Source organism: Frankliniella occidentalis, unplaced genomic scaffold (assembly GCF_000697945.3).
Source record: "Frankliniella occidentalis isolate FOCC.00 unplaced genomic scaffold, Focc_3.1 Scaffold56, whole genome shotgun sequence".
Taxonomy (NCBI): Eukaryota; Metazoa; Arthropoda; class Insecta; order Thysanoptera; family Thripidae; genus Frankliniella; species Frankliniella occidentalis.
This window is the reverse complement of record NW_026267186.1, coordinates 1,088,140-1,102,506: the sequence shown is the minus strand read 5'-3', so window position 1 is coordinate 1,102,506 and position 14,367 is coordinate 1,088,140. Positions and strand designations below refer to the sequence as shown.

Sequence of the window (14,367 nt, the reverse complement as noted above, 5' to 3'; positions counted from 1 at the left end):
AAAAAGTCATTTCTCACTGTGGTCGCTGCTCTGACAGCCGGCATCCTTACTCTGCGACAACACTGTTATTCAATCACGATGACATCCAGGCGCAGTTATAAGGGGGCGTCGACAGGGGCAGTCCTCTCCCCCCCCCCCCCGGTCAGCATGAGAAACTCTTCGATTGAATGTGACGTCACAGTGTTTGAATAACAGTGAAGAAGTAGCTGTGTTGCCTGGGACTTGCGGAGTGCTGCTGCAACAGCAGCGCACGAACCTCCTAAATCCCTCCTCCGCTTTTCTCATTTTTAAGACAAATAAATCACTTTGGCAATGAGCAGTGTGTGCTGCTCAGCTCGTACAAAAGACAAATAATGTACAGAATTGGTACGCAAGTAGAATGATGCGCAAAAAGTCAGTATGGTTAGTTGTGGTTAGATATTACCTGTTCCTGTTGGCCAGCGTACCAAGGTGTGCCGATCACAGTTATGCACACATTCCTAAAGCTAAACATACATTGACGCGTCCACAGTCCTGATGCGCCAGCACACGTGTGGGTGGGTTGCCACCCTCTCGGGTCGCGAAGCCCCATGGTCAGAACGTACCATGGAAGTGGATGAGGTCACTCGGAGTGATCGTCTCTCTCCCGAGACACATTACACATTTCCAGTATCAGTCCTCTCTCTCCTTGTAAAGTTGGCTGTGATGTTCGAGCAGGCGACATCTGCGACCGTTTGCGGGTTGCGTGATGCTGGTGTTGGCGTTTTTCTTTCTTCGGTTTCAAATATTTATACTTTTATTAAATATGACATTTTTTTATTTAAATAACTTACTTTTGAAGAAGAATTTGTTGAAATTGGATTGAACGTCTGGAATAAAATAGATGCTGACGAAAACTTTTATGCTGATTATAGATATAATTTAAAATGTTATTAAAGAAAATAATTTTTTAAATCTTTTGCATTTTGAACTTTTCTTCTTGAGGTCGTCTTCGTGGCCAAGTCGGAGGACAAAAGTTTACGTTGAAATGATTGAATCATGAAGTTTAAGTAAGACTGCATCTTAAGGAAAAGATTATTTGTGAATGCTGTTGCAGCCAAACGAGAAAAAGAACCAACGGAAACAGCAAAGTTTAATTTGTGAATTTTATTGAAATACTAGAAATTTTTCTGTAGTACAATTTTGAACAGGACTATCTACCTTTGTACACGACTCTTAATCATTACCATAGAAAAAGAAAAACTCTGTCTTGTATGCAAATAACAAATTTTACGTCCTCAAATCACATTGAGTCCCACGGCGTGCACGGGTCGTAGGGCCGGGCCTCCGCTCCCTCCTCGTCCTCCTCCTCCTCCTCCTGGTTGACCTCGTTGAGGGGCTTGTTGTTGGCACTACTGTTGTTATTGTTGTTGTTGGCACTACTGTTGTTGTTCCCGCTGTTGCTGCTGCTGCCCGAGCTGGTGGGCTGGTCCGGCAGGTCCTGGACGGAGGAGGTGGGCTCAGGAGGCGGCGGCGGGCTCCGGTTCGAGTCCCGGGAGCAGCAGAACATGAAGCTGAGGGCCGAGCGGCGGCGCTGAAGCTCGGGCTTCTGCAGGGCGGTGGAGCTCTCTGCGACACACGGCCACAGCGCCACCGCGCTCTAGTCCTCTCCGCACAGCCAGAAACTCAGCTCGGTATTTCAGTGAATCACGTACACTAAAATCTTATCAACATTTTTGTTCATAGCTGAGTTCTTTTAACATGCTCCGCTAACACAGTTTTTGAATATTCCAGTATAAAGAAATTTGTTCATACTGGCCGATACTGGCATATTAAAAAAATGAATAAGCGGTGCGTGTTTGCAGAACTGAGAAAGCTATGATAAAACATGTTCATAAGATTGTAGTGCGGGGCGCCAGAAGTTAGAAGTAAAATATGGTATAAAAGTAAAACATGGTATGAGAAATACGCGATTTTGTGTCCCCGGGTTGTTTATTTTAATGAGACCACCACGATTTTTGTGATTCCATTTTGCTTGTGAGTCTCGGTCCGGGATTCAGAAGAAATACTCTTTTATGTATTCCCGTCAAGGCCCGTCAATTTAAACTGTGGAGTGAGCTCAGTGCTTGAACCAACATTTTCGGTTGGTAGAAACGTGGCAGTTTCTCATCCCAACCAACCACAGCCAACAACATAACACGTCCATTTCATTTCAAATGTATGCAGGCCAGAATAAGGTCACACTTTTCCTTTCTCCCCTCACCTGCGACCTCCTATGCTGCCTGTGCTGTGAAAAGTGGGACCTTATTAGGCTAATCTCACTATAGACCCGAACAGCACGTTGCAACCCATTGCTTTGGTGTGTATGTTTTTCACGCACTCCTGTTGCACTCACCCATCTGCTGCTCGTCGTCCGGCGTGACCACCCCGGTCGCCGTGATGCACTCCTGCAGCTCGACGAGGTCCACCCGCACGCTGGCGATCTCCTGCTTGTTCCACTCGGGCCGAAGGCTCTGCACCAGCAGCTTGGAGAGCGCACCCCCTGCGGTCGCCAGGTAGGAAAGCATAGGCGATTTCATACTCAACTGTTAGGCGGGGAGTATCAAGTAAAATGGAAGCGCAAAAACGAAGCCAGCGGTCAGTTTAACATCGACGCGACGGATCTTACAAAACATATGTTTTTTTTGTTTTTGTTTTTTGTTTGTTTTTTAGTTCCTGTGGTTTCGTTTTACACTTCCAGTCCAGGGATTCAGCAAAAAATAACGTTTAGTTGGCAGCAAATCTTTTTGAAGGTTAGACTTGGTTCATTTTCTCTCTGGGTTCGTCATGGTTAAAAGCTTACAGGTGAAACCTTACGTCGTCGACCCCTTTGCATCAACGTCAGAAAGAAAAGCACAACCCAGCGCCAGAAAGGGAATTCGATCGGCGTCGAATTGACGTCGATGCAATTTTCATTTCTGGCTGGGACAAGGGGAGAGAAGTGTCACCGCACGACATGGGAGAGGAGCAGATGAAGTCCCTTACCTTGGTAGCCGGACATGTCGGCGGGGAACTCGTGCACTAGGATGTAGCAGGTGCCGAGCTGCCGGTGGAACATTTTCATGAACTCGCACCACATGGCGGCCGGGGTCATGGTGTAGGTCCAGCCCCCCGGCTGCGCCCTGCAACACGACCCTGTCATGTGGCCAAGCCGTCTGTGTCGGGGCGGGGCGGACAGCGGGGGCGGACTGGGCACTGGGCAGGGCTGTCGGCGAGGCGTGGCGCGGCGCGGCTGCGGCTGTTGCCTGGGGCGGATCCAGTAGGGTACAACACAATGCAACCTACAACATGCAACAGTCCCTGCGATGATTGCGAGCAAACGGGGCCCATCGAATTGACGCGTCCAACTGATGTGGCACTCGCCGGCGCGCAGCCCTTGTGTCTGGTATAAACGACCCTAACGGTTTCGTTTAAAAATGGCTAGCGCGGTCAGGCCGAACAGGGCAGGCCCCAGCCAAACGGAGTCAAAAATACAACAAAGTAGTGCCGAAAACTGAGTTTGGTGGAAGGGTGCACCTGCTTACTGTGTTTTCTACATGTAGAACATGTGCACTCTCTCTAAATGTAAAGGGACAATTTTGTCCGTAGAAATGGAACCGATCCTTTCTGGATGTGCACGAATCCGTTCCATTTCTACGAATAAAATTGTCCCTTTACCTTTAGAGTGTACTTTCGTTTCAGCGAATATTTGTTGACTGATTTAGCAGTGGTGTCCACCAGGACCTACAATCTGTGCATTCGTGCTCATCACTGTCTTTCAGTCCACGCCACGCCACGCCACGCTGTGCCATCGCCCTCGCTCGGAATAAGTTATAATTACTACATTCACACCCTACAGACCGACACAGCTATTCCAGTGAGCTCCCCCCTCCCTTCCCTCTCCACTGTTCTTAGCGTCCTAGCGCACAGTAAACCCTGCAGCAACGTAGCAGACGGTGAAGTTTCACTGGAAGCTACACGGTGAATGCCACTGTAACCAACGGTGAATCAAGGTGAAAATTCGCCGTACACTACTGTTATTCTGCACACAAAAATGTTTTTAATTTAAGAACTGTACTTAAAATTTTGAGACCAATTTCATGTTGAAGGAATCAAGTAGGAGTTCAAAGAAGAATATGTTCTCAAAAAATTAAGTACAGTTCTTGAATTAAAAACACACTTTTTGGGTGTGGGGTGTGGGTTCACTGCAGCTTACGGTGAAGTTCACTGTTAGCTTTTACTAGTGCACTTCACACCCCTTCTCACCACCCCAGCTCACTGGAGGACATAAAGATGGGCATGATTAGCAGATGAAACTAAAAGAGATGCCATGGCTCCCCTGTGAAAAGAAAAAGATCAAGGTGATGTCATTCAGTTAACATCAAGGGAGTCATTTTGACCTCACATCAACATCAAATTATGTATTTTTTTAGGTCAAAATGATGATGAAATATTCTCAAGTAAATTACTCTCTTGATGTCAAATGACATCACTTTCCAGTGAGCAATGAAAAGTCAGACAGATGTCAGAACGATATCAGGAAACGTGTCAATTTCAAAGGACCACATTTTTATCAATCTGATGCAAAAACCGACAAATTTCTGATGTCTGGCGTCGTTTTGATATCGGCCTGACATTTCATTGCTCACTGGGTTTGGTCCTCTTCTTTTTTTGGTTCCGTGCGAGGGCCCTCCGCCCCCACGCTCCGCCAGCTCCGCCCGCCACCGGGCCAGGCCAGGGTGGGGCACAAGATACCAACAAACAATGCATATATAGACATGTGATTGCTTTCTTCTGTCTCGCATTTAAACCTGGAGGGTTGTTAGTTTTTAATTCTCATGACAATAAATGAGACCTTGTTTCTCTCCGAACTGCCAGGTAGGTCGCTAGGGCCTCCTGCTGTTCTTACGACTTACCCATATCACGGTCAATAGAAAGGCGTGGCTGACAAAAGCAGTCGCAAATTTGCCGCCTTTTGAACTGTCAGATCTGTACTGATGTATTTCCTCGAAAATACCAACGTTTTTACTTTTGGGATTACTGATATTTTCTGATTTAATGACAATTTTTAACTTATAGTCTATATTTGTTAAAAGCAACTTACTGCTAACAGAAGAAATTGTTAATATAAAAAAGGAAATTTCGTAATACTGATGAAAAATAAATGTCAGTAACTTATAAAGAGTTTTAAACAGCAGGAATACTGACAAGGAGGTCAAGGAAGTCAGTAACAGGATAAGAGTGTGGATGGTATTAAATGTGTTCTACCGCCGGCCCGCCCACCTTGGCCCGGGGTAACGGTACCGAGCGGTAGCACTGCAGTAGCATTGCGGTAGCAGCATGCAAGAGAGCGCTCACAGGGCGCCCGTGTGGCCGAAAGGATGGAAGGAGCGGTCAGAGCAAATCACGAGTCTACTAATCACACAACACAAGACAAGACGAAAAATGAAAAAGAGAGACAAGCGACAAGCACGTCATCCCTACTCCACTCCTACTGAGCCGTCTAGACGGCTGCTAAGCCTAGGCCCTATGCCTACACACTGAAGGGCAGGAGAGAAGGTTCCGGGTTCCGATTCTGGATAAACGGATAGGGGCAGTTTGATGTCCACATTTTAGGGATACGGTGCTCATCCAGGCACCTCACCCAGAGAACACTGTTAAGGGACAACAAACAATCTGAAAATCTCAAGTTTACAGTCATATACTTCTCTTTGCAAATGACCGAGCTAAGTTAGGCAGTTGGGACCCCCTTCGTGATACATTGCGTTTATTTAGTGAACTCAGCAAAACCTCATTTTGAAAACCATGGACAACTTGCTATGGAATGAACTTATATTTGCAGAAATTTGCAGAAATTTTGTGACTTAGTTGCTTTGCCTATCAATTTCTAAATACACACATGTATCAAATAGACAGTTTGATTCCCCGTGAAAAATTACATTTTGAAACAATATCATTTCAATGTAGATTGGGCAGTTTTTATATCATTTCGGTCGATAGAAACTTTTGACTTTTCGCTTCTTTATGTTTTTCGATGTCGATTTGACCGTAATTTATCATTGGGATTGTGGAATGGATCCCCGGGTGTGTCAGGGGGCTAGAGGGTAATGGTAAAATAAACGTAGGACTCCGCACCTTCTTCAAAGTTGTTAAAAAGATTTCGAAAGACATTAAAACTCCCAATTACGGTACTCCAAGCAAGCACCTATTAAGCGCTTTAATGCCTGTACAAAGGCATTGCAGCCCGAATATCACCATAACCCTAGGAAAAAGGTGCTACGTCCTACCTTTGTTCTACCAGCTGGGACACACAGAACAAGTGCTGGCGGGCGCACAAAAGTGTGAGGCACAAACAATGGAACCGCCTGCAAAGTTCTATGAATGCGGAACTCAAAGCGACAAGAAGCCTTTTTCGGAAGTACTTCACTTAGCGCATATCCTGCAAGTTGGACTGCAGGACTCCCTTCGAGGTATGTTCCGATAGAGCCTGGAGAAAGAGAAAACTCGTTACAGCTGGTAAGGCTTGGGCTCTGGCACGACACCTCAGAGACAAATATAGTATTCACATTTCGATTTACGTCATAAAAGTAGGGACGTATTTTCGATTTCGGAGTAAACTTTTAAATTTGTCCCTGAGCGCGCGTTAGGAACGAGGAGAAAGTAAGGAGAGAAAGAACGCGTGAGAGTTACGTAATAAAGTGTTTCAAACTAAAGAAATCGAGAATAGTGTTAGGATGTCTGCTTCGTGCACCAAGAGCGATAACGGGTGAGTGCAGTTGTCGGCAGTCGGCATTCTCAAAAATGCAGGAAAAAATAAGGCAACGCAGGAGCGTCGTGCTAGATAGAAAATAAGACTACAAAAAATTGGGGAAGGGTTGAAGTGGTGTGGAAAGGTATTTGTTTTATGAACGCGTTTTAATTCTTTTAATTCTTTACTGTTTGCTTTTAACAATTGAGAGTTATGTTTTCAAGAGGACTACTTCCTCATCGTCAATATCTGTGATCTCCTTTCAAAACAAAAATGTTAGTAAGTTAAGTGGACCAAAAATTTCGAAATTCCAAAAACTTAAATGCGGGTCGTTGGTCGAGCCCGTACCACTTATGTGAGGCCGCGATGAGGGGGCGCGCATTTCTGCACAACTCCATGGTCGCCATGCGGCACTTGCGGACATCCTCCCGCAGCTGCTGGGTGTCCTTGCCGCTGCCGATGCTCAGCATCAGCTCGCGGAAGGTGGCGATCTGCGAGTTGAGCTCCAGGGTCCACTGCAATCAGTGCGAAGACCCCCTATTGAAGCTCCCAAAACACAGATACAATGAAGTGAAAGGGCACATGCACAGGATACAAGTACAAGGTACAGGTATAGGGTACAGGTACAGAGTACAGGTGCACGGTACAGGTAAAGGGTTCGGGTACAGGGTAGAGGGTATATGGACGGGTACAGCATAAGGATACAGATACAGGTGCAGTGTAAAAGTACCCGTGCCCCCACCCCACAAGTAATAACCCCCGGACTGACTCGAAGCGCTAAGGGCGGGCAGGCGTCTCCACTCAGCTGCTCGGCGGGCTGGCCTACCACTCCCCCTACAGGCGCTCAGGATGGGCCGGCATCTCTACTCAGCTGCTCGGCGGGCTGGCCTACCACTCCCCCTACAGGCGCTCAGGGCGGGCCGGCTTCTCTACTCAGCTGGCCTACCACTCCCCCTACAGGCGCTCAGGATGGGCCGGCATCTCTACTCAGCTGCTCGGCGGGCTGGCCTACCACTCCCCCTACAGGCGCTCAGGGCGGGCCGGCTTCTCTACTCAGCTGCAGGCGCTCATGATAGGCCAGCATCTCTACTCAGCTGCTCGGTGGGCTGGCCTACCACTCCCGCTACAGGCGCTCAGGATGGGCCGGCATCTCTACTCAGCTGCTCGGCGGGCTGGCCTACCACTACCACTACAGGCGATATGATTTTCATATACTGCGAGAAGTTGAGAACTGACATAATATGTGTGATTTTTAGCAGATGGCACACTTAAAATAATTTAATTTATACCATCATTGAAATGTGTATGAATGCTTGTATTCTCGTGTTTCGAGATTCGAGGCAAAGGTGAATAATTATAGGGGGCCAAAACTGTGGCCGGCATGTCGTTCCCCACCAGTGGTGCCATTCTTGTAGCACCAGCCCACCAGCCCGACTCTACGCAACGTCTGCTCTGCTCTCTCCCTCGTACGACGCTAGGTCACTGGATTCCAAGTCAAACATTTCTGAATATGAGAGAGGATTGGAACTTATTTCTAAGATGAAAGTATCATCTGATTTTAATAATCGATTCCTGATTGGTATTTTTTTCTCTCCAAGTGGTGTAGCGATCACGAGATTACATCTCCAGTTGTCCTACTTCCAGATGAATATGAACACCTACGCCAATGCCGTATAATGAAAATTAAATTATCTTTCAAGAGTGTTCATTTTCTTACAGCACACATTATGTAAAGGTAAATTCACACTTTAAAGAAATCATTGTACAACAACTTACCCAGGCGTACCCCGGACTAGGTACGCTAGAACCGAGTACGACCACAGTGCCTGACCTTATCCTTCAATAAACGTCAACCTAAGCCAAAACAACAGATCGCCGTGACCCTTCCACCCACGATCTCTACAGAATGCTCCCCACACACCCCCAGACTTGGGCCAAGCTGGACCCAACTCCCCAGTGCCCTGCTGCACTGACATTCGCGTTAACAATTTATTTAGTCACTTCTTCTCCACTGGCAACGGATGGGAGGGCATGCGCGCCTTCCAGGGGGGGGGGGGGGGGGTAAGGGATGATTCCTCCACCCCCCGTCAGCCCAAAATCACCCCCTAGGGTAGGTAAGAAATTTTCCTACAAAACCCCTGAAAGTAGGCAATCCACAGCAAATCGCCCCTCCGTCAGAAGCACTTACAACCTCGCCTCAGTCATAGGCGGCATACGGCGGCACGGCGCATCAAAATTTATCAAAATTGGCATAATAGGTCCCATTCTAAACTGTGCGCCTGTAACCTCAACCTCACTTTTTAAACAGAATGCTTCATCAGCATGCCGATTAAACAGTGCGTGCTTGGGCAGGCATGTTATTGGAACATGCCTAGTCTAAGTACATTGTGTAATAATCAATTTGCATTTCAAAGTATACTGTTTCAGTGAACCCTCTCATTCAGGGCCTACCCTACTAGTGCCGATCTGGCATGTGCGCCATTGTCATTGTGCAAAACAAGGTAACACATTTTCGACGCTCTTAATGCGCTTTGCCACTTAAAATGTGCGTGTAATGCGCGTAATGCGGCAGCCAAATGCGGATTCGAGTGCAGTGGCGCTGAGTGTCCGTTCTCACCACCATATCCCCTAGCAGACCCCCTTTCCCCATTCCCGTCCCGTCTTCACCGCGGACCTCACCCCTCTCAGGGCCAGAGCAAACTGTTTCTACTTTCTCCCTCATCAAGGTCCCCTCATTTTCCCCTCCCTGAATGCAGGGCAGCGGCAGAGGCGGCAGTCCGGGGCAGGGGTTGTCGGGGCATCGTGGGGTAGGTATGGGTAGGGGAGGGGTAGGGCGGGGAGTGGAGGGGCGGAGCAAGGCGGGCGCTACAGGGTGCATGCATTATGAACTGTTTGCCAGGCGCAACTCTATAGCCTGGACCTGATGACATGCCCTCCCCTCCCCCTCTCCTCCCTCCCCAACACACAGAAGCGCACAGCGCCGCCTCGTCATGTCGGAAGAGAGTCTACTGCAGAGTCGCCCGTCCCAAAATGCCGTGTGCGTCAAACTGTGGGCAATGATGTGCAAGTGGATTTAACTGGAAAAAACAAAGGTGCGATATCCTACCATATTCCCGGGGTGCTTAACCCGTTTCTAGGGGTGATAAAGTGTTTATTTTTAGATTTTTTTAGATTCCCAAATATTTTCTGAATGAGCAAACCGATCACATTTTGGGATACATTGTCGCATTTCTCGCAAAATTCCGCGTCAAACTAGTCTTCATGTGATAAGCAGTCAGAAAAAGTCCGATAGTACAAAAAATTCTATCAATTTATGCCATTTCTGAATAGAACCCCATCACATGTAGGATCGTTCGACGCGGAATTTTTCGTAGATTACGGAAGTATAGGCATTAGAATCCAATTTTATTCCATATGAACGAAATATTTTTAGTGCCTTTTAATGCTTTAACAGTGTTTTTACCAATTAAATTCGTCAATACATTTTGTGACGACAGCTAAAGCAGAATATTAATATTTTAGAAATACATATGGTTCTGGCGTTTTTCATTGGCGCGTTCCTTTCGCGTGCTAACGATTTTTCAGTGTGCCTGACGAGGAGTGACGTCGGAGGAGCAGGTGGTGGAGGCAATGCAAAAAGTAGATCTAATAAATAAAGGTGAGATGAGAAAGGGAGCGACGGTCCCTGTAAATAACACAGCCTCGAGAATCACTCGCACACTTATAAAAGAGGAAGACTTGCCACGAACATGCCACATAGACCGCATACTGTTGAGACTTCAGAGAGGGAAAGGAAGAAAGAAAAAATAAGAGAAATTAATGAGCGAGCGAGAGGGGGCGAGGGCAGAGGGGGGATGGGGGAGCAGAGAGAGAGAGAAGGAGAGACAGATTGGGGGGAGGGCTGCACTTCCAAACGGCCAGACTGAAGTGAATCCACGTCACCATTTGAATTGCAAAACTCTCACCGGCCGTCACAGTCTCGGACGAAGCATTGCCGGTGAAGTGCTCAAAGCCGAAGCATTACCAATGCAGTGCATTGCGCAGCCGAACGGACGATAATAACCGTACGACTATTCTTGGTCTGCTTCAGGCCTTCTTTCCCGTGCGTAGCAACAGTAAGACGACTCCTGAGTGTGCAGTGTGGCGGCGGCGCCGCGTGTTCAAACGGTCCAGTGCGACCATGCATCGCTAACGCTGCATTAAAACAACTACGCTGGACGACTGGCGCTGCCCCCCCCTCTCTCTCTCTCTCTCTCTCTCTCTCTCTCTCTCTCTCTCTCTCTCTCTCTCGCGCGCGCGCAATTAGTTAGTCCCGCTCCACGCGCGCCTCCCGGTCCAGGACCCCGCCGCTGTTAAAGGACCCTTTTCTTCCCCCCAGGACACGAGCCCCTCTCTCGGCCGTGTCCTCCTTCACCTCCCACCCCTCCTCCTCAGGTTCCCATCTAGATGCTCGCGTGAGTGAGGGGAGCTCTCCAGTCACCGCCCTTCCCCTGCTTGTTTGTGCTACAGTTGTGGCTGCTCCCCTCCTCTTCCCCTTCCCCTCCCCCCGTGCCCCGAGGGGACCCCGGCCCCGACCTCTTCCTGGCTCCTCGCCGCCGTCGCGTCCTGCCCGGCCCTGCCGCACACCTCGACGGGGAGCCTACTTTTCCCTTCCAGTATTCGTGATGGCACGTACAACCAAAATAAAAGCAGCTTCACCTCAATCCCTTCTGCTGAGAAATTTTAGGATGTAGGTGCCAGGCGAATAGGAATAGGGAACAACTGACAATTTACACTTTTAGTGTAAAGTAAGAGACAGTCTATTGGGGACTGTTTGAAATGCTGCCAAATACACTGTTAAAATTGTCGTACCGGGTACAGGATTATTTTCCATAGAAGATGTCGTGCAGTTACAATTCAAAATTGTAGAATGTACAAGCCGTGCGTATGGACTTGGAATCGAGTAGGGAGGAAGAGAAAGAGATTGTACACACGGAAAATAAGTAATACTTAAGTCAACCCAACTAAATATTAGTTGGGAGAACTCACGTGTTCGGTGCATAGCAGCCAATTTACTTTTAAGTTCTTTTAGCTAAAGTGTTCTATGTGTTGAAGAAAATGTTAGTTGCGAGAAATAAGAGCCGTTGTCCTGTGATAGCTCATTACACACCCAGAGAAATCCTGTCTTGTTTCAAGTATATTTGTACTCGGGTTTGCACAAGATCGCAAGAATGTTCTAATTCGTACATGAGCGACCTTATTGTAATGATACTTTTGCATTCTCGGTCTTTGTGCTCGTGTAAATAGATAAAACGACCCCCACCGTCAAGCTGAAATTACAGTGTGGACAATTACGTCACAGCCAGAAACACCGTATCGATATTCGTCGAATCGGCATCGACTTGTCGAAACATTCATCGTATTTCTGGCCCTCTGGTTCGACCAACAACGTCGAAATACCGGCGTTCTGACATGTCATTTCTGGCTGGGGTCTGCCTGTCATCAACGAGGCAAATATCTTCTTCTCAATTTTATTCCCAGGCTGCAGGGGTGCGGGGCGGGGAGCCCTCCGCTCCCTCCCTCTGCCTCCCCCCGCCCCCGCCCACCCTTCAACTGTTGTCTCTTGTCGTAGGTCCGGGGGGCGGAAGGGGGGGGGGCGGCTCACGTTGTCAGAGTGGGTGGTGAGGGGTAGGGGGAAGAGGGCGGTGTGGCCGGGCCCTTTGTAAGGCGGGGTGCGGGGTGAGAGAGAAAGGTGGCTGCCTCCTGCCCCACTGCCCCCCCCCCCCCATCATCCCTCCAACCCTAAACACCTTGGCCCGCCGTGCGTTTTGGGCATTGTTGGTTTCATGGGTTTGTTTATTAGCATTTCTGATTATAAATCTTTTCAAGAGGCAGAAATGCTGTCAAAGGGTTTTAAAAAAATAGTAACAGGATGAGTATTCGCACACTGTTAAATTCCTACAAAGCATTTGCTTTGCAGAGCTGCGAAGTATTTTGCTCCTTTGTAACTACGAAGCATTTACTTTGCAATTACAAAGTGATGCTTTGCAATTGCAAAGCAATGAAAACGCTGCAAAGCATCGCTTTGCAATTGCAAAGTGTCACTTCGTAATTGCAAAGCATCACGTTGTAATTGCGAAGTAAATGCTTCGTAGTTACAAAGGAGCAAAATACTTCGCAGGCTTTTAACAGTGCAAGGTTTTCAAAAGAATACGAAAAGCCCACATTTTTTTTCAGGGGTTCTCCCGGTAGGTAAAAATGACACTGAAAGTAAGACGCGACTTTTTTCTGTTGTCCTTCCCTGAGGGGAAACTTGTCTAAATAGAACCCTTTGAACCGAAATTTCACCTGTTTTACTCTATTCTGTCACTATTTAGGTACTTGTATAGTTATAAAACAAGAAGAAACAAATACATTATTCTGTAACCCTGCTGTGCAAAAGTGTAGGTATATTTAGTAAGATATAAAATCAGTTCAGTGCGGTACTCTTCGCTACCTAAAACGCCCACGCTCCATATTCAACCCCCCTACCCCCCCGCCCCCTCTCTCTCTCTCTCTCCCCTCTCCCTCTCTCCCTCTCTCTCTCTCTGACTCACTCACTCTCTCACACACATAGCAGGTGGCACACACCGTCAATAAATAATAACGCACAACAGAGCGAGAGAAGGGGGGCGGGGATTGACAGGCTGTCTAACAGAGGCAGACAGACCCCAAGTGTAGCGTGGGGTGCAGGGAAGGGTGGCCCAAAAAAATTTCAAAGTTTCCGCAAAGGGCACCTCAGGTCATAATCGAGTAGAGGGTTTAGTGCGGTTTAGTGCCTTTGGGAAGGCACTAAACTTTGTTAGTGCCTTTTATAAAGGTAGGGATTCGCACCTTTGTTTTTCCAGTGTTGTTCAAAATCTGAGGCGAGGTTGCAGGACTCTTCCTTAAACATGAGAGTTGCTTACATGAGAGTTGCTTAAACATGAGAGTTCCTTAAACATGAGAGTTCCTCAAAGTTTTCCCTATTCCCTCAAAATATGAGACATTGTTTTTACCGTGAAGATTCCAGCCTTCAAAGCAAAATTAAAAACTCGTTTGTTGAGTTTACAGCACGGTTCAGCTAAAGATATACTGTGTAACTAAATCTCGTTATAACCATGATATTTGCACTACCGTGCCATAACTCATTTAGTTCAATTTGGACCACTGTGATTTAAACCTTAAAAAGTACTGATGCACTTTGTGCCTTGGACCCTTTATCCCTCCCCCCCTCCCCCCGAGTAATAAACAACAGTTAATTAAAACTTAAAAGAAAATTAAGAAAAGTATTGCTACCGAGTATTGCTGTTCACTGTAAAAAGCTTAAGAACTAAATGCTTTGCAACCTTACGAACAATTTTCGTTCTTATTTGTGTTGCAAATATATTGTTTGTATTGCAAAGCGATTGTTTGTCAGCAATTTACAGTGTTGCTCTGGAATGTTTCCAATTTGGTATTGTGGATCCCACATGTAAACTGTAAAACAAAGAACGTTTGCAGGACAACAACTTTCCTTCCGCCCTGAGCCCGGCAGACAGGCGGCTAGGCGGGCGGCTCCGGGGCCGATAAGTTGATTCTGCAGCATCCCGAGGGGTCGGTCGGCACCGGCGCAGCGCGGACCAAGGCGGCGGGGGGAGAGGGGG

At 47.4% G+C, this 14,367-nt stretch overlaps 1 protein-coding gene across 3 annotated transcripts in view; it reads right to left on the bottom strand.

The window, feature by feature from the left end:
* Positions 1–919: 919 nt before the first annotated feature.
* LOC113202597 (uncharacterized) overlaps positions 920–14,367 on the bottom strand; it is a 20,221-nt gene continuing 6,773 nt past the window's right edge. Inside the window, exons 2-6 of one of the 3 annotated variants that reach the window (XM_052267630.1) lie at positions 7,073–7,239; positions 6,404–6,463; positions 2,983–3,119; positions 2,354–2,500; positions 920–1,587 (exon numbers count right to left, since the gene is read on the bottom strand). In XM_052267630.1, the coding sequence (XP_052123590.1) occupies positions 1,262–1,587; positions 2,354–2,500; positions 2,983–3,119; positions 6,404–6,463; positions 7,073–7,239 (837 nt within the window). In that variant the 3' untranslated portion in view covers positions 920–1,261. Of the gene's footprint in view, positions 1,588–2,353; positions 2,501–2,982; positions 3,279–6,403; positions 6,464–7,072; positions 7,240–14,367 lie in introns of all 3 variants that reach the window. The other 2 variants (XM_052267629.1, XM_026416898.2) reach the window with 2 other exon arrangements.